At 35.3% G+C, this 21,526-nt stretch overlaps 3 protein-coding genes across 3 annotated transcripts; 1 reads left to right on the top strand and 2 right to left on the bottom strand.

Annotated features, from left to right (window-relative positions):
* Positions 1 to 3,174: 3,174 nt before the first annotated feature.
* Positions 3,175 to 4,131, bottom strand: LOC101892138 (basic proline-rich protein-like). Its single transcript, XM_005177822.2, has one exon. It carries the CDS (start codon positions 4,025 to 4,027, stop codon positions 3,260 to 3,262), a length of 768 nt encoding a protein of 255 aa, XP_005177879.2. The 5' UTR covers positions 4,028 to 4,131; the 3' UTR covers positions 3,175 to 3,259.
* Positions 4,132 to 7,533: 3,402 nt separating this feature from the next.
* On the top strand, positions 7,534 to 8,883 carry LOC101892307 (protein twisted gastrulation). The gene is made up of 2 exons (XM_005177823.4): positions 7,534 to 8,307; positions 8,428 to 8,883. Exons 1-2 carry the CDS (start codon positions 7,738 to 7,740, stop codon positions 8,650 to 8,652), a joined length of 795 nt encoding a protein of 264 aa, XP_005177880.2. The 5' UTR covers positions 7,534 to 7,737; the 3' UTR covers positions 8,653 to 8,883.
* Positions 8,884 to 20,736: 11,853 nt separating this feature from the next.
* Positions 20,737 to 21,526, bottom strand: LOC101892477 (proline-rich protein 11). The gene has a single exon (XM_005177824.4). It carries the CDS (start codon positions 21,355 to 21,357, stop codon positions 20,875 to 20,877), a length of 483 nt encoding a protein of 160 aa, XP_005177881.1. The 5' UTR covers positions 21,358 to 21,526; the 3' UTR covers positions 20,737 to 20,874.

Below are 21,526 nucleotides of genomic sequence, written 5' to 3' on the forward strand. Positions count from 1 at the left end.
TGAATATTTTAAAATGGCCATAACTCCGTAAATATTGAGTTTTCGGCGTTTTTAGCTATTGTTTGTGATCACTTTTTTAGGCATGAATTATTGAATATTTTAAAATGGCCATAACTCCGTAAATATTGAGTTTTCGGCGTTTTTAGCTATTATTTGTGATCACTTTTTCAAACATGAATTATTGAACATTTTAAAATTGCCATAACTCGGTAAATATTGAGTTTTCGGCGTTTTTAGTATTATTTGTGATCACTTTTTCAAGCATGAATTATTGAATATTTTAAAATGGTCATAACTCCGTAAATATTGAGTTTTCGCCGTTATTATCTTTTATTTGTGATCACTTTTTCAACCATGAATTTTTGAATATTTTAAAATGGCCATATCTCGGTAAATATTGAGTTTTCGGCGTTTTTAGCTATTATTTGTAATCACTTTTTCAAGCATGAATTATCGAATATTTTAAAATGGCCACATCTCCGTAAATATTGAGTTTTCGGCGTTTTTAGCTATTGTTTGTGATCACTTTTTTAGGCATGAATTATTGAATATTTTAAAATGGCCATAACTCCGTAAATATTGAGTTTTCGGCGTTTTTAGCTATTATTTGTGATCACTTTTTTAAGCATGAATTATTGAATATTTTAAAATGGCCATAACTCCGTAAATATTGAGTTTTCGGCGTTTTTAGCTATTATTTGTGATCACTTTTTCAGGCATGAATTATTAAATATTTTAAAATGGCCACAACTCCGTAAATATTGAGTTTTCGGCGTTTTTAGCTATTATTTGTGATGAATTATTGAATATTTTAAAATGGCCATAACTCCGTAAATATTGAGTTTTCGGCGTTTTTAGTTATTATTTGTGATGAATTATTGAATATTTTAAAATGGCCATAACTCCGTAAATATTGAGTTTTCGGCGTTTTTAGCTATTATTTGTGATCACTTTTTCAACAATGAATTATTGAATATATTAAAATGGCCATAACTCCGTAAATATTGAGTTTTCGGCGTTTTTAGCTATTATTTGTGATCACTTTTTCAAACATGAATTATTGAATATTTTAAAATGGCCATAACTCCGTAAATATTGAGTTTTCGGCGTTTTTAGTTATTATTTGTGATGAATTAGTGAATATTTTAAAATGGCCATAACTCCGTAAATATTCAGTTTTCGGCGTTTTTAGCTATGATTTGTGATCACTTTTTCAAGCATGAATTATTGAATATTTTAAAATGGCCATAACTCCGTAAATATTGAGTTTTCGGCGTTTTTAGCTATGATTTGTGATCACTTTTTCAAGCATGAATTATTGAATATTTTAAAATGGCCATAACTCCGTAAATATTGAGATTTCTGCGTTTTTGGCTATTATTTGTGATCACTTTTTCAAGCATGAATTATTGAATATATTAAAATGGCCATAACTCCGTAAATATTGAGTTTTCGGCGTTTTTAGCTATTATTTGTGATCACTTTTTCAAGCATGAATTATTGAATAGTTTAAAATGGCCATAACTCCGTAAATATTGAGTTTTCGGCGTTTTTAGCTATTATTTTTGATCACTTTTAAGCATGAATTATTGAATATTTTAAAATGTCCATAACTCCGTAAATATTGAGTTTTCGGCGTTTTTAGCTATTATTTGATAACTTTTTCAGGCATGAATTATTGAATATTTTAAAATGGCCATAACTCCGTAAATATTGAGTTTTCGGCGTTTTTAGTTATTATTTGTGATGAATTAGTGAATATTTTAAAATGGCCATAACTCCGTAAATATTCAGTTTTCGGCGTTTTTATCTATTATTTGTGATCACTTTTTCAAGCATGAATTATTGAATATTTTAAAATGGCCATAACTCCGTAAATATTGAGTTTTCGGCGTTTTTAGCTATGATTTGTGATCACTTTTTCAAGCATGAATTATTGAATATTTTAAAATGGCCATAACTCCGTAAATATTGAGATTTCTGCGTTTTTGGCTATTATTTGTGATCACTTTTTCAAGCATGAATTATTGAATATTTTAAAATGTCCATAACTCCGTAAATATTGAGTTTTCGGCGTTTTTAGCTATTATTTGATAACTTTTTCAGGCATGAATTATTGAATATTTTAAAATGGCCATAACTCCGTAAATATTGAGTTTTCGGCGTTTTTAGTTATTATTTGTGATGAATTAGTGAATATTTTAAAATGGCCATAACTCCGTAAATATTCAGTTTTCGGCGTTTTTATCTATTATTTGTGATCACTTTTTCAAGCATGAATTATTGAATATTTTAAAATGGCCATAACTCCGTAAATATTGAGTTTTCGGCGTTTTTAGCTATGATTTGTGATCACTTTTTCAAGCATGAATTATTGAATATTTTAAAATGGCCATAACTCCGTAAATATTGAGATTTCTGCGTTTTTGGCTATTATTTGTGATCACTTTTTCAAGCATGAATTATTGAATATTTTAAAATGGCCATAACTCCGTAAATATTGAGTTTTCGGCGTTTTTAGCTATTATTTGTGATCACTTTTTTAAGCATGAATTATTGAATATTTTAAAATGGCCATAACTCCGTAAATATTGAGTTTTCGGAGTTTTTGGCTATTATTTGTGATCACTTTTTCAAGCATGAATTATTGAATATTTTAAAATGACCATAACTCCGTAAATATTGAGTTTTCGGCATTTTTAGCTTGTATTTGTGATCACTTTTTCAAGCATTAATTATTGAATATTTTAAAGTGGCCATAACTCCTTAAATATTGAGTTTTCGGCGCCTGCTACGCCAACTGGCCTGATAGTCGCTGAAAGATATATTCTGCGGCTGTTATATCTCTGTGGTATACAAAATCCTAAATCTTGTATAAGGCAGAGCGATAGAGTTGTCCTTGAGAAATAAATCCTTATATTAAGTTTCTCGTGATTTCGAATAATACAAAAAAAAACCTTTTTAAAGGTGTCTTGAAGGCTTTAGATACTTTAGGATGCAAAGGACAAATCTTCGATTGTTAATAAACTGCATTTTTTCCAAATGGCACAAATCTTCCACGTAAATAATTGGTATTTTCTTCCCAACAATTTCTATAGACAGCTTTGTAAGCTTTTTCCTATCCAATTCACGTTTTAATTCCTAGTATTACAAACTAATTTAAACACCCTAATATTATGTATTTGCTCAATGTGAATCTTTTATTGCAACATTATCTATAAATATTTACTGTTATAGAATTTTATTGCTTTTCAGAAATTTAATTTCTATTGTTGCCATTCTGGTTTTGGCTTCCCCTGTTGTTGTTTGGTCTCCTTCCAGGTCGTCTTCCTGGTCTGCTGCCTGGTCTCCTGCCGGGTCTCCTGCCTGGCCTCCTTCCTGGTCTCCTGCCAGGTCTTCTGCCAGGTCTTCTGCCAGGTCTCCTGCCTGGTCTTCTTGAGGGTCGCCTTGAAGGTCTTCTGAAAGGTCTCCTTAGAGGTCTCCTTGCAGGCCTTCTTGCAGGTCTTCTAGGTGGAGTTGCTGGGCTAGGAGGTGGGCTAGCTGGAGGTGTGCCGTCTGGCGGTGTGCCGTCTGGAGGTGTGCCATCTGGGGGTGTGCCATCTGGGGGTGTGCCATCTGGGGGTGTACCAGCTGGAGGTGTGCCGTCTGGAGGTGTACCAGCTGGAGGTGTGCCGTCTGGGGGTGTACCGGCTGGAGGTGTGCCGTCTGGGGGTGTACCGGCTGGAGGTGTACCATCTGGAGGTGTACCATCTGGAGGTGTATCATCAGGAGGTGTATCATCAGGAGGTGTATCATCAGGAGGTGTATCATCAGGAGGTGTATCATCTGGAGGTGTATCATCAGGAGGTGTATCATCAGGAGGTGTATCATCAGGAGGTGTATCATCAGGAGGTTGACTGGTTGTGGGTGTACCATCTGGAGGTTGACTGGTTGTGGGTGTTGTTGGAGAGGTTGGATTCGTTGGAGTCGTTGCACCCACTCCCAAGACCAACAATATGGCCAAACAGATAATTGTTATCAATTTCATCTTAGCGGCCAAAGTTGCTTAAAAATTTCTGATTAAATTTTTAAGAACTGAAAATGGTAATTGATAGTAAATTATTTGGATGAAGTCGATATTTATACTGAATTTCTATTAAATCGTTTTGAATGCACAGGAAGTTATACATTATACGTTTATATTATTGAACGATAACAGCTCAAGAAGTTCTAATATTTATTTATAAATACTTTTAAAGTCAGGCTAAAAAAAAAACATCTATTCAATAGATCATCTGTGAGTAAATACTAGGAATTCTATATTTGTTGATTATTTGCTCTACAGCACTGAGAATATAATAAGACATATTTTATTAGATCTCCAGTACAGAAAACCAAGTTGTTTGATTGCAAACAAGATTGTATCGGCGAATTTGTTATTTCTCATTGACCCAAAAAAATACGCGTGGCCGATTTTTTTTTCCTTTTTTTCACCACACCTTATGTTTTCAAAACGAAGGACAGAATTATCACACTCGTTGTGTTTGAGTAATATTTTTATAAACTTCATTATTTCATTTCATTTAGGATTTCTAAAAACATACCGCAGATGAAACAATAACGTGAATCAATATTAGACCAGCTTTGCCAAGTTATTTCATAGCACTTCAAAATTCTGAAGTTAAATTAAGAAATACTAAATTGTTAAAAAAAATCACCAATTGTGCCGATAATATTCAATAAGGAGTATTTTTCGTCACCCTTTTCACGAACATGCAATGGAAACAAAGCATTTTTTTTATAGAAAGTCGTTTCCTCAACCATTTTAGGTGAGATCGTCAATTGGGTTCGAACAAAATTTTTTTGTGTGAGAGTTTTTCTTTTTAAACAACTCCTGTAGATTGGTGATTTTCCCTGCCTTACTCGTTCCGAAAAATGTTCCATTTTCCTACTAATAAATCCAACATGAGGTCAAGAATAGCTCGGGATTCAAGCTGCATAATCTGCAAATGCCAGTGAAATCGGTTGGTTCATGTTCGGTTTTATGGTTGCTGTACCATAACATGAATCCAACACCGAATTCTTAAGAAGTCCAATGGAAAATTTTAATTAAATCCAGAAAATACTGTAGCGTTGCATTGGGAACTATAGCAAAACGTGGGTGCAAAACAGGTGTCCGGACATAATCCCCGCGGACATAATCTCCATTGCAGTTATGGGAGCTATGCCCGATTATACCCCACATCACATAGTGGTAAGGTTACTATGTCTTTCTGCATTTGTTTGTAACATTGATAAGAAAGCGAGATAAACCCATAATTCCTTTTGAGGAACTTAATAGAATCACTTTCCCAGTCGGTTTATTCATGTCAGTCCGTCTGTCCGTCCGTACGACTGTCCATAAAGTTTTGTGAACAAAATTCAGGTCGCATTTATAATCCGATTAAGGTGAAATTTTGCAAACAATATTTGTTTCGTCCTTGGTGAGAATAGGTACAAATTTAGATATAGCTCCTATATATATATCTTCAATCGATTTCAAGTTAATTGTGCACCAAATAGAAAATAGTAGTTCAAATGAACTGAATTTTGCCAAATCCGCCCAAATAAAATCTAGAAGCAAATACATCAAATTTGGAGAAAATCGGTTCAGATATAGCTATAGGTCCCATATGAGGTGTGATAAAAAAAACTACAATCAAATTCAGTCTGCTGTCATTTCTAAGCCGCTCGTCCGACAGCTGTTAAAATTATTCCAGTGACAGCTCAATATATTGTTTACAAGCGTACAAAAGCATTTTGATGGAATTCAAGCGTGATAGTGAGATTTCTTTATAGCCACAAGTGGCTATCATTAGAGCACTCCAGCATTTAAATGGGAATAAATCTTTTGTATCTCGTACCTTTTTGTATCGGGGTAAATCCACTGAAATTCCAAAAAGCGCAAGAAGTTACACCGCAAGGGGAAAAAATATACTCAAAAGAGCTTGGGCACGCAAACATTTTGGCCGCAGACCTTGGACATTCAAACAGGACTCAGCACCATCGCACTCAGCACGCGCCACCCAAGAATAGTTACTAAATGAGGTTCCTCGCTTCATTTCCAGTGCACAATAGCCATCAAAATCTCTGTATACCAATCCGGAATATTTTGCAGTCTGGAGTATTTTGGAAAGCAAGGTTGGTACTAAATAATACCGAAGTGTAGATCACCTCAAGCAAGCGCTTCGCTGGGAATAGACCAAAATACAGCAGAGCTACATTCGGGAAGCGTGTGACAGTTTCATTGGCCGTTTGAAGGCTATAATTCGTGCCAAAGGTGACCAATTCGAACAAATCTAAACTTATTCTAAAATTTGATGCTATTTCCGACAATAAATAAAGTTTAAAAAAATGTAAAAATGTTTTTTGTTATCCCACCCTGTATGGGTGCTATATCTCTATTTGAACCGATTCTCACTAATTTCAAATTTTCCTGAATAAAAAGATATTGTTTGGAAAATGTCGTATTAATCTGATAATAAATGCGACCTACATTTTGTTCACAAAATACATAAGTCGACACGTACCAGAAGAAATGGTCCGATATCTACCATTTTTATACCAGATCTTGTGTTGATGGAAATATTGAGATGTACCAAGTCTCGGATGATAATTTCGCGTTTTATGAGCTTCATGGGAGAGTTACCAGAACGAGTGGACCAGTATATCCCATCTCCACGGCAGATCTGGTGTTTGTGGAAATAATGGGATGTGTGAAATCTGAAGAGAACCGGGTGCTTATTTTGGATTTTATAATCGTTTTGGTTATTCAAAACTTTGACCCTTTATGCGGAAGATGGGCCGATTTTGCCCATCTTCGAACTCGATCTAAGATTGGCAATACAATTACGATATACCAATCCTTCAGATACTCTCTTTGAGAGTAATCGTGCGCACTCGCCAGACAGACGGACGGACGAACATCGCTAGATCGACTCCAAATTTCCTGAAACGGATTTGGTCCAAAGAGACCTATGATCTAATGTACACTTTGGCCGTATTAAATGATATATACCCTCTCCAGCCATATGGCTGAGGGCATAAAAATACTTCAAATCTATTATCTTTCTTTTGTTACCTAATCTTACTATTCTTATTGTTTATACCTAAAAATTACTTGTAATTATTAGAAACCGCTAGCCTTTATCCTCTCAATCGCAATCGTAAATCATATGTTGTGAGAAAAGAACACACACGCACACGTGCACATAATTTTCTTGATCACTGTAGTACTGCTCTAATCACCACCGACCAGGTGACATTATCCTCCTCTATGGGAGATGTGTAAAATAATCTGATGGCGTTATATTGCCTATGAGCCTGCTTGTTACCTGTTGCTTTCGGCTCCTATTCTAGGTAGACTTGAAGGTTATTTGGTAACATGAGGGTAAGACAATAACAACAAACATACGCACATACATACAAATTGAACATAATCTGTATATTGACCTTTTTTTGTCGTGCATTCTGTTTTCGATGAGATTGGAGGAGGAGGGTTTTTCCTTTTCATTTAAGAATGACCGAGCAGGACACTTTTCAATTTAGTGCTGTGACAATCTTCAACACAACAACATCAATTCGGTCTTTCCTTTATTTGCTTGTCTTAATTCTTATTGTGATAGAGTGTTTCTGGGCGTGTGTGTGTCTGTGTTGATTTCTTGGATTTTAGCTGCTAATTGTTGTTTTGGATACACAACAGAGGGTCGGTGATTGAAAATGTTCCTTACAAACTTATCTACTGCCATGGCTGTGTGGTGTTCGGTGGCTGTGGCACTGATTTGTCCCATCATTACCCTGGCCAATGCTGATGGCTGCAATGAGTTTGTGTGTGGCTCTGTGGTATCCAAGTGCCTCTTGACACAGAGTTGTCAATGCAAACTTTCCGATTGCTTCTGCTGCAAGGACTGTCTTAATTGTTTGGGGGAATTGTATACGGAGTGTTGCAGTTGCTTGGATATGTGTCCCAAACACAATGACACATTAAGTGCACTGGCGCCCAAGTCGCAAATTGGTGACTTTGAGGGGGTGCCCGAGTATTTTGATGCTCTAACCGCCGTGGAAGATGAAAATCAATGGACTACAATACGTTTTCCCATGCGCAATAGTTTGCAGCGCCACTACAACATGGCCACCGGTACATTTGGCTTTGGCTCACCACCATATGGCTCGGGAGATGCTGGCCAAGAGACCTCCTTGCAGAATATACCCACCACAGTTAATTGCACAGTGATATTCTTGAATAATTGCATGAACAATAAAAAATGTTCTGATTATTGTGAAAGTATGGTAAGTGTCCTGTGCGGCGAAAAGAAAAAAAATAATAGAAAATAAAATAGCAGGAGCCTGTGGTCCCTGGCGCCAACCAACCAAAAGGATTTGTATTAATTTCTTCTCTTTGCATTTCAGGGTTCCAACAGCTATCGCTGGTTTCATGACGGCTGCTGTGAGTGCGTCGGTTCCAATTGTTACAACTATGGCATCAATGAAAGCCGCTGCTCTGCCTGTCCCGAGGACGAAGATGACGAAGAGATGTTCGATGTTGACAGCATGGATGATGCGGCTGATTATGCTGGAGAAAATGACGAATACATGCCATGGGATTATGGGGAAGAGGAACTGAATTATAATTAAATTTCTGTAATTTATTTGTTCGACCATGCGTTTGGGGGGGCGCAATATGCGTATGTGTGTGTGTGTGTCATATACATCTTCATAGCGTGTTATTATTATTTAGGTTAAGTATATTTTTGCAAAAAGTTAAACTGCCAGTGATATTTATTATTGTATGTGTATATATTAGAATATTAGTTTTAAGTTAGAGGACATTTTTCAGGGGAATAAAGAGAAAACAAAATGAAAATATTTGTTAATAGAACACATACAGAGAACATTTTTCATTTGTATACCCTATTATAAGTTTAATTAGGCCAAAAATTATGTAACACCTCGGAATATTGGTCCATGATATAGGAAACTTCATATGGAGCTTCCTATTTCGCCGAGCTGAGTCGATCTAGCTATGTATGTCCGCCCATCCGTCTGTCCATGTTAATTTGTAATCAGGTCGCAATTGTGGTCCGATCTTCACGAAATTTAGAATGGAGGTGGGGTTAGGGTCAGAATAGAAGCCAATTTTTTTGGAGATGATCGCAAAATATTTAGGTATTGAAATGGACTAAAAACAGAAAATAATCTTGATTTTGCTGTTTTTCTACAGGCCACAATTATAAACCATTCGCCGCGGAATTATACATGGTGTAAGACGGACGAACGTAGAGTTTAGGGCGTGGTAGAAGCCTTCCAATTTGAAAAATATTTAGCGGCCAAATAACAAATACTTTTAAAGGTCACTTCCTACCTTTGCAGTGGTGTTAATAGCCAAGATATCGGATATACATATAGCAAAATAGGCACAATGTATATATAAAAGAAATGGATCTTAGTTAATCTAAGATCCGAGGGACTGATTTTCACAATTCTCATGATTTTCACAATTCTCTCATGGTCTCTGGCCCGAAAAGGATAAAATCTAAAAAAAATCGGGTATATATATAGCAATAAAAAAATAATATTTTTGTTACATTTTTTTCAACTATTGTCATATTTTTTTATCGCATGCGATTTTAATACCCTACAACTCTATGTGTTGGGGGTATTATACGTTTGATTGGGCCAACAATTATGTAACACCTCGAAATATTGGTTTCCCACATAGGAAAGTACATATGGATCTCCCTAGCTCGCCGAGCTGAGTTGATCTAGCTATGTATGTCCGTCCGTCCGTCCATGTTAATTTGTAATCAAGCTACAGGTCAAAATTATGAACCGATCCTCACGAAATTGAAAATGGAGGTGGGCTTATGGTCAGAATAGAACCCTATTGTTTTTGGAGATAATCGCACGAAATGGACCAAGAACAGAAAATTTTCCTTCTTTTGCAGTTGCTCTATAAGCCAAAATTATGAACCAATCGACGAGAAAATTTACATGCAGTTAGAGTTTAGGAGTGGGCAGAAACCTACCAATTTAGGCGGTCATCGGACAATAATTAGTGGGTGAAATAGACCCTAACTTTTATGTAAGAAAATATGAAAATGTCCACTAAACCGCGAATATTTTCAATCCCAGCCAAATCACAAATACATTAAAAGATCACTTCTGACCATTACAGTGATGCTAATAGCCATGAAATCGGCTATATAGCAAAATATAGCAAAAAAAAATATTTATGTTAAAGAATTGATCTTTTTTCTTCTGCTTATAAATCAAGAACCGCTGAGCCGATTTTCACAATTCCCATCAATTCGGAATGGTCTCTTGCCAGAAAAGGATAAAATCTAAAAAAAAATCGCGGGATAATATACCAATAAAAAAGTTATATCTTTTGTTCCATTGTTGTCATATTTTTTATCGCATGCGATTTTTTCAATTTGACTTACAATTTTAAATTTTCTAAATTTTTACACCCCCAACACTACGTTTTGAGGGTATTATATGTATGGCGCAATTATCGTCCGATCCTAACGAAATTTTGCATGGGGTCGGAATTGAAGCCTATTGTTCTTAGGATGTGCATTTAGAGGTTTAAATGACTAAAAAAAAAAATAAATTTTTCTAATTTTGTAGTCGTTCTATAGGCCACAATTGAAAACTAATCGACACGGAATTTCACATAAAAGAGAGTTGAGGGCAGAGAAGAAGTCTAGCATTTTGTATGACCATTGGATTATATTTAGCTGTAAAATGGACCACAACTTTCGTGTGCAATTGTTTTGAATACTTCACAACATATAAATTGTAAATATTGGCCAAATTCTCCGGGTCAAAAACCTAAGAGTAACCTCTGGGCAGCGCTCTTTGGCATTATTTCAAAAACGAAATCTTCCAAAATGGATTTGGATATAAAGGGATTTGGTCATATTGTAGTGTTGTAGGGTATCACATGATCGGCCCCGCACGACTATAGCCTTTGCTTACTTGTTTCAATTTGACTTATTATTTTGAAGTGTATATTTTGTAATATTTTTTCACCGTACAACCCAGGTTGTAACCCTACCTTACAAGGGTAGGGTTAAGCTCAGAAGGGCTAGGTCTAATGTTTTCAAAGATATATTTAGGAGTTGAAATGGACCAACAACAAATATGTTCCTGATTTCCAGCCGTTATAAAGGTCACAAATAGAAACCAAAGCGGGTAGAATGGACCACCACTTTTGTGCGATTTCGTTGACTAATATAGCCAAATATCGTAGACAAGCACATCATATAGATGAACCTAAATTTGGACATACAGAGGCGTCCCTTGCTTTTCGAGATGATCGCAAAATATTTAGGGGTTCAAATGAACCCAAAACTGAAAAAATGTCCTGATCACACTATTGAAGTCAATCGACATGCCTGAGAAAAGAGTTAAGGACAGGTGAGAATTCTAGATGAGAATTTTGGATGACTATTGGATTCTATTTAGCTGCGGCACGACGGAGTGCGTAAATATTGGACAAATGTCCCTGGTCAAAATGCTAAGGCAATGCTCTATGACATAATGTCAAATCCGAAATCTACCAAATGCATGTGGACATAAAGGGGCTTCTAACATATTGTAGTGTTGTAGGGTATCACATGGTCGACCCCGCACGGCTATAGCCTTTGTTAGTTCTACTTTCATAATTTTAGTTCTACTTTTTTTCCGTAATTGTTTTGTGTGTTGCTCAGTGTAATTTTTCAAAAATATTGGGCATAATCCTCATTTAATCGATTAAAAAACGTATTTTTTTTTTAATTCTTTATTATTAATTTCTTTTATTGAGTTCTGCTTTATAGTGACTCCCAATTTTATGTTTATTTTTCACATTTGCTTTATTTGTTTTGCTTTCATGATTGACATGCTGTCTTTTGTCCTTCGTTGGTTTACTGGCACTGTTGCTGATTATTCTTCCATGATTCTTCTTAACTGTGCTAGTAGTTGAAAATTTTGCTGGTTTTTCTGTGGGTCCATCAAAAATTGGTCTTGGAATATTTGTTGTCGTAATGAGCGGAACTTTCGTTGGTCTGAAGGGCATCCTCATCAATCGTCCATTCGATGTGTCGTTATTGAGTTTTGGTCTTAAACTTGCAACGAAAGGCCAAGTGAAAAGAATCTCTAATAAAATCAACAAATATAACCTCATTTTCGGTAGCCTTTGTTACTGTGGAGTATTCGAAACAAACTGAAATGTCAAATGTCATTTTCATTTGCTTTTATAGGGTCATTCATTTTGTGTGTAAAGTGCATTTGGTGCGAGCCAAACACTTGTATACACATTGGAAGAGATAGCGATTTAATGGGGAGCGGTTATCATTTACATCGTCATGTTTGCTTTAACAGTTAAAAATTATATCAAGAATGTAAATATTTAATCTATAGTGTCAATATTTTTGGATGCTGTTGATTTATGTTAAAATGTCATTTAAGAAGATATGTCAAAATTCCTGATCAAATGTTAGACATGTATGGGAAAATGAAAGTTATAATATTATTACGTCCTCAAAAAATATAATCTGCCAACTCAATATTTTTTATCTGGACATCAGAGTCCAATTGAAGACCAAAAATAGCAAGGCGCGTGTTCCGGTGTTTCCCCATCATTTATTCTTCTGCGATTATGGGTCTTTGAAGATTTGAAACTTTGATGCTGAGACAAATTTACAAAAGCGCTTATTAGTCAAACCCTCCACATCCAATTTTTCTGGGTACAACCATTTCATAATAAAAAATTGGTCTTTATCCTATCTAAATCTTAAAAACCAACAGTGACTTTAATATCAAATTTCAGAATGCAAGCTCTGCCCATTCACTCAACGGCAAATTTAGTGTCATTTAGTACTTTTCGTATGTTCATAGTCGGCATTTCCAAACCCACCTACTTCTCTCAACCACAGACATAACAAATTTCAGGATTCGCGCTATACCTATAACCAGCTCCTTCTCCCAACTACAGTCATCAACAGTGGCATCCATATCAAATTAAATTTCAGGATTCCAGCTCTATTTAATTTAGTATTTTTCGTACATATATTATATATATATCCAAAACCACCTCCATATCTCAATCCCAGATACCAACAGAGACTTTAATACTAAATTTCGGGATTTCAGCTCTATGCCATTACCTAATACCCAATTTAGTACCGGTTATTACTTAGTACTAGAACAATTATATTACAAAATTCCAAAACCACTTTCAAATTTTAACCACACCACCAACATTGATATCTATATCGAATTTCAGTTTTTTATTTAGTAGTTTTCGTGCAGTTATAGTACACATTTCCAAAACTACCTCTACATCTCAGTTCCAGATACCAAAATAAACCTAGATATCAAATTTTATTACATTTCAGTCATATCCCTTCACCCGATACCAAAATTGAGTACCATTTAATACTTATCGTACAAAGGTAAGACGAATTTTCCACTATACCACTAAATATCAAATTTCGGAGTTTTGTATCTATCCCTCCACTCAATAGCAAATAAGTATCAGTCGGTTTTGCCGACAGATTTATACCCTCAGCCAATGTTCGATTGCTTAAATATATATCTTTCGTAAATTAATATGATAAAAAATATTGCGACGTGCTATATTGGTTACTCCCTTCACTTTATATGAGATATGTAGGGCAGGTACTTAATAGAGTGGACCTATGTTGCCTATATTGTGTAGTAAAATATTTATTTGAAAATTTCGACCTTTTGTTGGGGGAGGTACTGGAAGGAGTGGACTGATATTGTCCATCTCCGAACTCGATCTATGTTTGATATTAATCTTATGATGTACCAAGTTTGGACCACATCGGATACTCCCTTGGAGAATTATCGTGGGCACCAGTCAGATAGACGGACGGATATCGCAAGATCGACACGTAATTTCTTTAAACGGATTTTTTCCAAAGGCACGTTCTGGACGTATCAAATGATATACAGGGTGAGACAAAAAACTGCAACAAAGTCAAACGCCATAATTTTTATTACTTTCAAACGGCCAATGAAACCGTCACACGCTGTCCCAATGTTGCTCTGCGGTATTTTGGCCCATTCCCGAGGTGATTGAGGTAATCGACACTTTGGCATTTTTTAATGCCAACCTTGCTTTCCAAAATACTCCAGACACAATAGTCCAACGGATTGGTATCCGTAACCATTCTTGGGTGGCGACCATCGGCTGTTATGGCGGCTCACGCCATCACCATGGCCGGTGCTTGAGTTCTGGTGGCCAACCGAAGGTGTACATTTTATTTTGTTACATAAAAGTTTAGGTCTATTTTACCCGCTAAATATTGTCCGATAACCATCCAAACTAAAAGGCTTCTGTCCAGCCCCAAGCTCTATCCCCATGCTAACCTTCGCGTCGATTGGTCTATAATTGCGACCTGTAGAGCAACTGCAAAATCAGGAAAATTTTCAGTTTTTAGTCCATTTCAACACCTAAATATTATGCGATCATTTCCATAAGCAATAGGCCATAACCCCACCTCCCTTTTTAATTTCGTGAGAATCGGGCCAAAATTGCGACCTGTAGCGTAGTTAAAAATTAACATGGACAGACAGGACGAACGAACATACATAGCTAGATCGACTCAGCTCGGCGAGATAGAAGGATCTATATATAGTTTCCTATATCGGGAATCAATATTTCTGGGTGTTACATACTTTTTGGCCCAATCAAACTTATAATACCCCAAACCCTTAGTGTTGTAGGGTATAAAAAGTATGTGTGCTGACTTACGTCTTCCTATAGCCCCCATATAACTGTATCTCCTCTGATGATTTTAGCAACATTTTTTACCGGAAATGTTTATTTTGCATTCGAAGTTCGAAATCAGAACAACAGCCTATGGCAAAAGATTAATTATGAGGAACACGTCTTCATATAACCCCCCTAAAAGGGTTATTATTTCAGAGGTATTTTTGTATTTTTTTGTTTTTAAATTTTCAAATTTCTTCAAAATGAAGGGGGATATTAAAGGTTCGGCCAGGTTGAACTAAGCTTCTTGTTAATATTTATAAATTCATGGAATTTCGGTTTCGATTCCAAGGAATCGTAATCCGAATATTGCAAACAAATATTAAAAGGCCCCCCCCCCCCCCTTTTTTTTGTGCGATATATACTTTCAATACACGTATCACCTATTCTTAGCTCTTCTTTTATCATCTAATGAATTTCTCCTGTAATTACTTTCTGTGTTGCACAGTGCACTAAGAAAACTTTGCATATATTTTTTGGTTTGAAGTTTTCTGAAATGGGATGAAATATATATATCAACAATTCTTATTGGAATTACAATAGCTGTAGATTAAATATAATATTAACTTATGTTAGTTAAAAATTTAATTGCACTACTAAATGAAGTATTTAAATAATAGAAATATTTAAAGTAACATTTTAAAAGTATTTTTTATACGCAGAACTTCCATTTCAGTCCTGCTCAAACATTTGATTATGGCCTTCTCTGTAACTGAAATTGCACTTCGATTTGTCCAAAGTTGGAAATTCAAAACTTAATGTTGCCTTGATAGTTAAGTTGTTGATGCTGTATATTTTACATTCGATGCACCACATCGACACGGTTTCTCTGATCGACAATTGGATTCTTTGCAGGTCTTCTCCTCGATTATACAGAAAATTTGTATAAATTTCTGTAAAATTAAAATAACGAAGAAAAAGAAAATGTTCATGGCGTAGAGATGTTTTCGAGCAGCCAAAATCATTGTTAAAACAGAAATTTAAATATTTCTCCGAACTTTAATTTTTCAAATATTTAACTCTTAACGTGCTTCGGTGTGTTTCAGTTGAGACTGCTTACCATTGGTTTCAAATTGTGTAATTTATATGCAAAGAAATAATTACCTGGTAACATAGACGCATAAAATACAAATGTATGTGGGTATGAAAATATTACCTAAGTAAAATACGTTTCGCGCGCTTTTCTTATTGTCAATTTTAGCTGTTTTTTTTATTACCTGTGATTATCCTATCTACGGCTTTAGGCTTAACGATGCGTTAAAACCACGCGCCAAAAATCATTTTAAAGGGAAATTTATTTTTATCTAAACATGTTTTTTAATAATAAAAAGGAAGTACCTGTGGTACACTAACATTCAGTTTTTCATTATCGGCATATGTCAATCTTGTCATATGTTGCAAATGTAAAGCAGTTGGACTTTGTAACATGTGAGACTGTACTTCAAATATCTTATTTTATTTTTTTTAAATATCTTATTTACCATGAAGTGGGTGAGACCGTTATATGGGGGCTATACCTAAAGAATTTTTCGCCACCGAAGCTAGAACCCATTATTACTTACAAAAACCAAAATTTGGACAAATCCGTGAAAAAATATGGCGGATATCATCATCGAATATTGGGAGGTACCGTTTTATGGCGGATATACCAAAACATAAACCGATATATCTGATTTTCAATGCCGACCATTCTAGACACAATACAAGTGTTATTTTTAATTGACTAATTTAAATAATTTTAAGGGTCTTTCTCTTTCTTTGCTTCGTTCAACTTTAAATTAACTTTGTTTCTTTTCAAATAAAATATACAAGGATTACCGCTTTTTGTAACATTTTACTAGGAACCCGTTTCCTAATTCGAAAAAGAGATCATAATATTGTGCAATCTCACACCTGACTTGATTTTTTTTTAATTTTTCGAATTAGGTTCCCTTGGAAACCGCGTATATACCTTACCCTCTTCGGCAATATTATTTGGGGATCATTTGGTCAGGATTTACCCTGTCTTTTACCCCGTGTTGGGGGTATTATGAGTTTGATTGGGCCAAAAATTATGTAACACCCCGAAATGTTGGTTTCCCAAATAGGAAAGTAATATGGATCTTTCTATATCGCTGTCCGTCCGTCTGCCCATGTTAATTTGTAATCACTCTACAGGTCGCAATTATGACCCGATCCTCACGAAATTGAAAATGGAGGTGGGGTTACGGTCAGAATAGAAGCCTATTGCATAATATTTAGGGGTTAAAATATACCAAAAACTTAAAAATTTCCAGATTTTGCAGTTGCTCTTTCAGGTCGCAATTATAGACCAATCGGATCGCGGAAGTTAGCATGGGGCTAGAGCTTAGGGCTGGACACAAGCCTTCAAATTTTGATGGTAATCAGGAAATATTTAGGGGGTGAAATAGACCATAACATTTGTGTTAAATAAAAATCAAATTTTCCATTAAACCGCGAATATTTTTAATCCCGCGAATCTTAAATAGACGAAGAGATCAATTCTGACCGTTACGTAGATACCGATAGTAAATATATCGGATATATATGTAGCGATATATTATACAATGTGTATATACAAAGAAAGAGGATGTTAGGTAGAATGCTTATATCTCAAGAATGGTTGGACCGATTTTGACAAATGTTATCAATTCAGAATGCCCTCTTAGCATAAAATCTAAAAAATCGTATAAAAAGATGCATATAATGATATAAATATTTTTTTTTTTTTATTTTTTCATATATTTAATCGCATGCGATTTTTTCAATTTAACTTATATTCAAGTGTATATTTTTCACCTTACAACACAGGTTGTGGTTATTACATACAGATTGCAATTATCGTCCGACCCTCGCGAATATTTTCATAAGGGTAGGGTTAGGCTCAGAAGGGCTAGGACTATTGTTTTTTAAAGATGTCCGCAGTATATTTAGGGGTTGAAATGGACCAACAGCTAAAAATGTTTAAGATTTTGCAGCCGTTATAAAGGTCACAAATAGAAACCAAAAGAAACGAAATCTCGCATGAAATTGTAGTTTAGGACAACGGGTAGAATGGACGACTACTTAAAAAAACACACCAACACTTCCATTCTACCGAAACGCTCAAAATAACTCACAAGGGAAATCCAAAATGCACAATTGGCGTACTTCTGGCTTTTTATGCTGATTTCGTCGACAAATATGGTCAAATATGGCAGACAAGCAAATCACATATAAGAGTCTAAATTTGAAGATAAAGAGGGGCGTCTGCTTTTGCGGATGATCGCAAAATATTTAGGGGTTCAAATGAACCAAAATCAGAAATCTTCCAAAATTGATTTGGACATAAGGAGGCTACAAAATGTCAATTTGGAAGAATGACTCCAAAATCCAAAACTAAAATCCATATACTTGATGTGTACCCTTTCTCCGAGTTCGCTGCAAATGTTCTTATAATTTTACTGTCCAATAGGCAGTCTGGGTTGGGGAAAATTTCAGGTGTTTTGTAGATCAAAACTGCAGAAAGAGTTTCGGCATCTAAATCCAAACTTTTTAAGGTCTTTATATAACATTGACCATATTCAAAGTAACTGCCATATTTTTTGAGCTATATTTCGCAACATTAAATGTAAAACTTTGAATGAGAGCTTTAGATTACTTCAAGAAAAAATGGTTATTTTTTAGGAGAATTTTGCCTAAAACTCACTTGGACACCGTAAATGTTGTGGAATCTATTTTCTTTTTAACAGACAAGGCATGGATAAATCAACTTAGCATATTATGCATAATTTGCTAGGGCCTTCCAAAATGGTATTTCTCACTTAAACACCAAGGCCTCCAACCGGCCGGGTCGAACTTTTATTACCCTCCATCATTTGGAAGGAACTTTAAAATTTTCAACACATTCTGTTAAAAAATGTCTCTAAAATTATTAAAATATCGAATATGGGACTATAAGAAAATATAGGCTTATTTAGCAAAATTTCTGGCAGAGAAGGCGATGCCTATTGTAAATACCAAATTTAATACAATTCCGGATGAAAATTGTTACAAAAATCATCAAAATTATATGGGGGCTACATGAAAATCTGGGTATATGTACATAAATTTCAATCAAAGAAGGTAATATCTTTTGGCGACGCTAAAATAATTCCGTTGAACAATGTCACTAGAATTATAAAAATACCGAATAACAGGATGTTCAATATTATGGGGGATATACGAAAACTTGTACCGGAAATTTCCTAACAGAAAAGAAAGCACATAAAATCCGCTGAAAATTGTGACTATAATCGTGAAAGTATCCCATATGGAGAGGTAAAGTTAAACTTGTGAATATCAGGAGGTAAGTTGTTTGGGCACCGTACCAAAACTTGGGTAGACAGTTATCTGCGAGAATGTTTTCTACATACTACAAACTGCCAAATTACAGCGTATTCGAAATCTGCCGGTACAGCTATGTGAGGGACCTAACAGAAACCCTCTTTTAATACTAAAAATCCTGCGGACATATCTTTCCGAATCTAGAGTGATTTCGAATGAACATGGCTTAATCGATCAAGAATACTTATACTTTGATATGCCTAGTATTTATATTTAGAGATGTTGCAAAGGGAATAACAAACTTCATATACCCTTCAAATTATGGTGTAGGGTGCAAAAAATCGGCGAGTGAATAAATCCAAATAGTACTAATGGTAATTGAAATAAATTCAACCCAACCACCCTCCGTTCTTATCCACCCAAGGTTTCCAAATCGAAATAAAATACATTGGAAAACAGTTTACAGCTATTAAAACATTCCAATGTAATGTGGCGTTTCCACTGCACTTGATTCGCTCCCTATTCGTTGTTTGACCCTTAACTATGAAAAAACTACTTAATTCTTCACACAAAATTTCCTGAGCGAACACTCATATTTTTACATTGTTCAAATCAAATCACTCTCAGAACAACGAAAAAATGTGTCCCATCCCTAACAAATGAGAGCATTTATCGAAAAAATAAATTATGACATTTAAAAATTGAAAATAGAAAAATTTAATGAAATTTTGATAATTTTTGGGAAGACTGAAAATTATGAATTAAAACTACAATGTTGAATAGCGTATGTACATTCAAACGAAAGTAAATTTTGTTTTCTCTCTCATCCGAGGTACGCATTTTGTCCACGAGTTGAAATTTCCACAGAAAACTGGAAACAAAATAGGCAATATTTTCAAAATGTTTGTATCGGCAGAAAAAAATGTTAAAAATGTCAACATTTACACAAAAAGTTGAAAACATGAATGAAAATTATAAAATTAATGATATAATAAATCTTTGGGAGAAAAAAAATCATTTCTTCTACTCATATTAGTGAGAATTTATTGTATTTTAGTATAAATTCCCATTAAAATCAACAAACAAAATTTTTGAAAAAATGAATTATTTTACTATGAATTACGAATCGTGCCGTGTGAACGGGTTAATTCGTGTACCTAATTCTGAGAGCGAACAACGTTGTTCGGTTTTCAATGGAAACATGCTATAAGGCTATTAAAAACCTTAATTTCTTGTAAGAATTTAGTATCGAAATCAAAGACAGCGGGTTTGCAGAATGTGGGAACCAAATATTTATCAGATATCATGGGTATTGAAGCAACCATCCAACTCCATGCCGAAATATAACTTTACCACAAAAGAGAAAATAGTAAAATAATAATTTAAAAAACAAATATTGTTGTAAAATATTTTTTATTAAAATTGTTTTTGCTTTTCAGAGTTGAACAAAAATGTGCAGTCTTCTTACATGCCTCTATGAGTAGTTAATGGCATTTGTTACAAAATTATTAAAATTGACAAATTTCAATAAGATCCCTAATGTCACACCGTGTAATGCTGCAAACCATTGAGAAAAAAATCGAAATTAGTACAATGCAAACGGACAGACAGACGTACCGACAGACATATTGAATATGAAAATTAAAAATTTGTATTTATTCTGATAAACATATCACTTGATCGCATAGTACCAATATTTCACAATCGATCGTTCGTTCGATTTAAATCTTTGTCCAAATTACTCTGATGCAAATTACTTCGGAAAGCTAATTGGGATTGAGTTTGACTTCAGCTACGGCCGCATTGAGGCGAGATTTCGATATGTACTTCTGACGCTGTTTCTCTTCGACGAATAGCTGAAAGTGACCTTCGCCGAATCCGAAATTTCGCAAATTCTTACGCATGGCCATGGGTATCAGTCTTAGACCTCTCACTGGGGGTGTTGGCGATGGTGGTGGTGAAGGTGTGGGAGTGAGTGTGGGTGTGGGCGATGGTATGGAGTTGGATGACGAGGATGGTTTGACGAGGGGTAGGCCTGCAGCTGCCATTTGTGGTGCTGATGGTGACGGAACAACACCAGTTGATACAACACAACGTTCATCACATCGCTTGTCCCCCGGACAGTTGGCATTTTTGCAGGCCTTCTCCTCAATGATACAGAAAAGCTGGATGAATTTCTGTACCACGAAAATGATGAAGAAGAAAATGATATTGGTGGCAAAGAGATGTTTTCGAGCTGCCAAAATCATGATGACCCCTCAGTGATCTCTCGATAGGGAAACAGTGAGACGATAATTCTAGATCGATGGATGTTCGAAGTGTTGGCACTGAAGTATTGACAAAACTACAACAGTGCGTAGATTGAGTTGGTGAAATGAGTTGCAACAGCTTGCGAATGAAACTGATTTTTTTCAGCCG

The sequence above is a fragment of the Musca domestica genome, unplaced genomic scaffold, assembly GCF_030504385.1.
Source record: "Musca domestica strain aabys unplaced genomic scaffold, Musca_domestica.polishedcontigs.V.1.1 18, whole genome shotgun sequence".
NCBI lineage: Eukaryota > Metazoa > Arthropoda > Insecta > Diptera > Muscidae > Musca > Musca domestica.

What these genes read in the sequence shown, in the direction of transcription:
- LOC101892307 (XM_005177823.4), top strand. Translation starts at nt 7,738, where the DNA reads ATGTTCCTTACAAACTTATCTACTGCCATGGCTGTGTGGTGTTCGGTG. An exon ending in CTGATTATTGTGAAAGTATG is followed by an intron (nt 8,308 to 8,427) that starts GTAAGTGTCCTG and finishes TTTGCATTTCAG; the next exon opens with GGTTCCAACAGCTATCGCTG.
- LOC101892477 (XM_005177824.4), bottom strand. Translation starts at nt 21,357, where the DNA reads ATGATTTTGGCAGCTCGAAAACATCTCTTTGCCACCAATATCATTTTC.
- LOC101892138 (XM_005177822.2), bottom strand. Translation starts at nt 4,027, where the DNA reads ATGAAATTGATAACAATTATCTGTTTGGCCATATTGTTGGTCTTGGGA.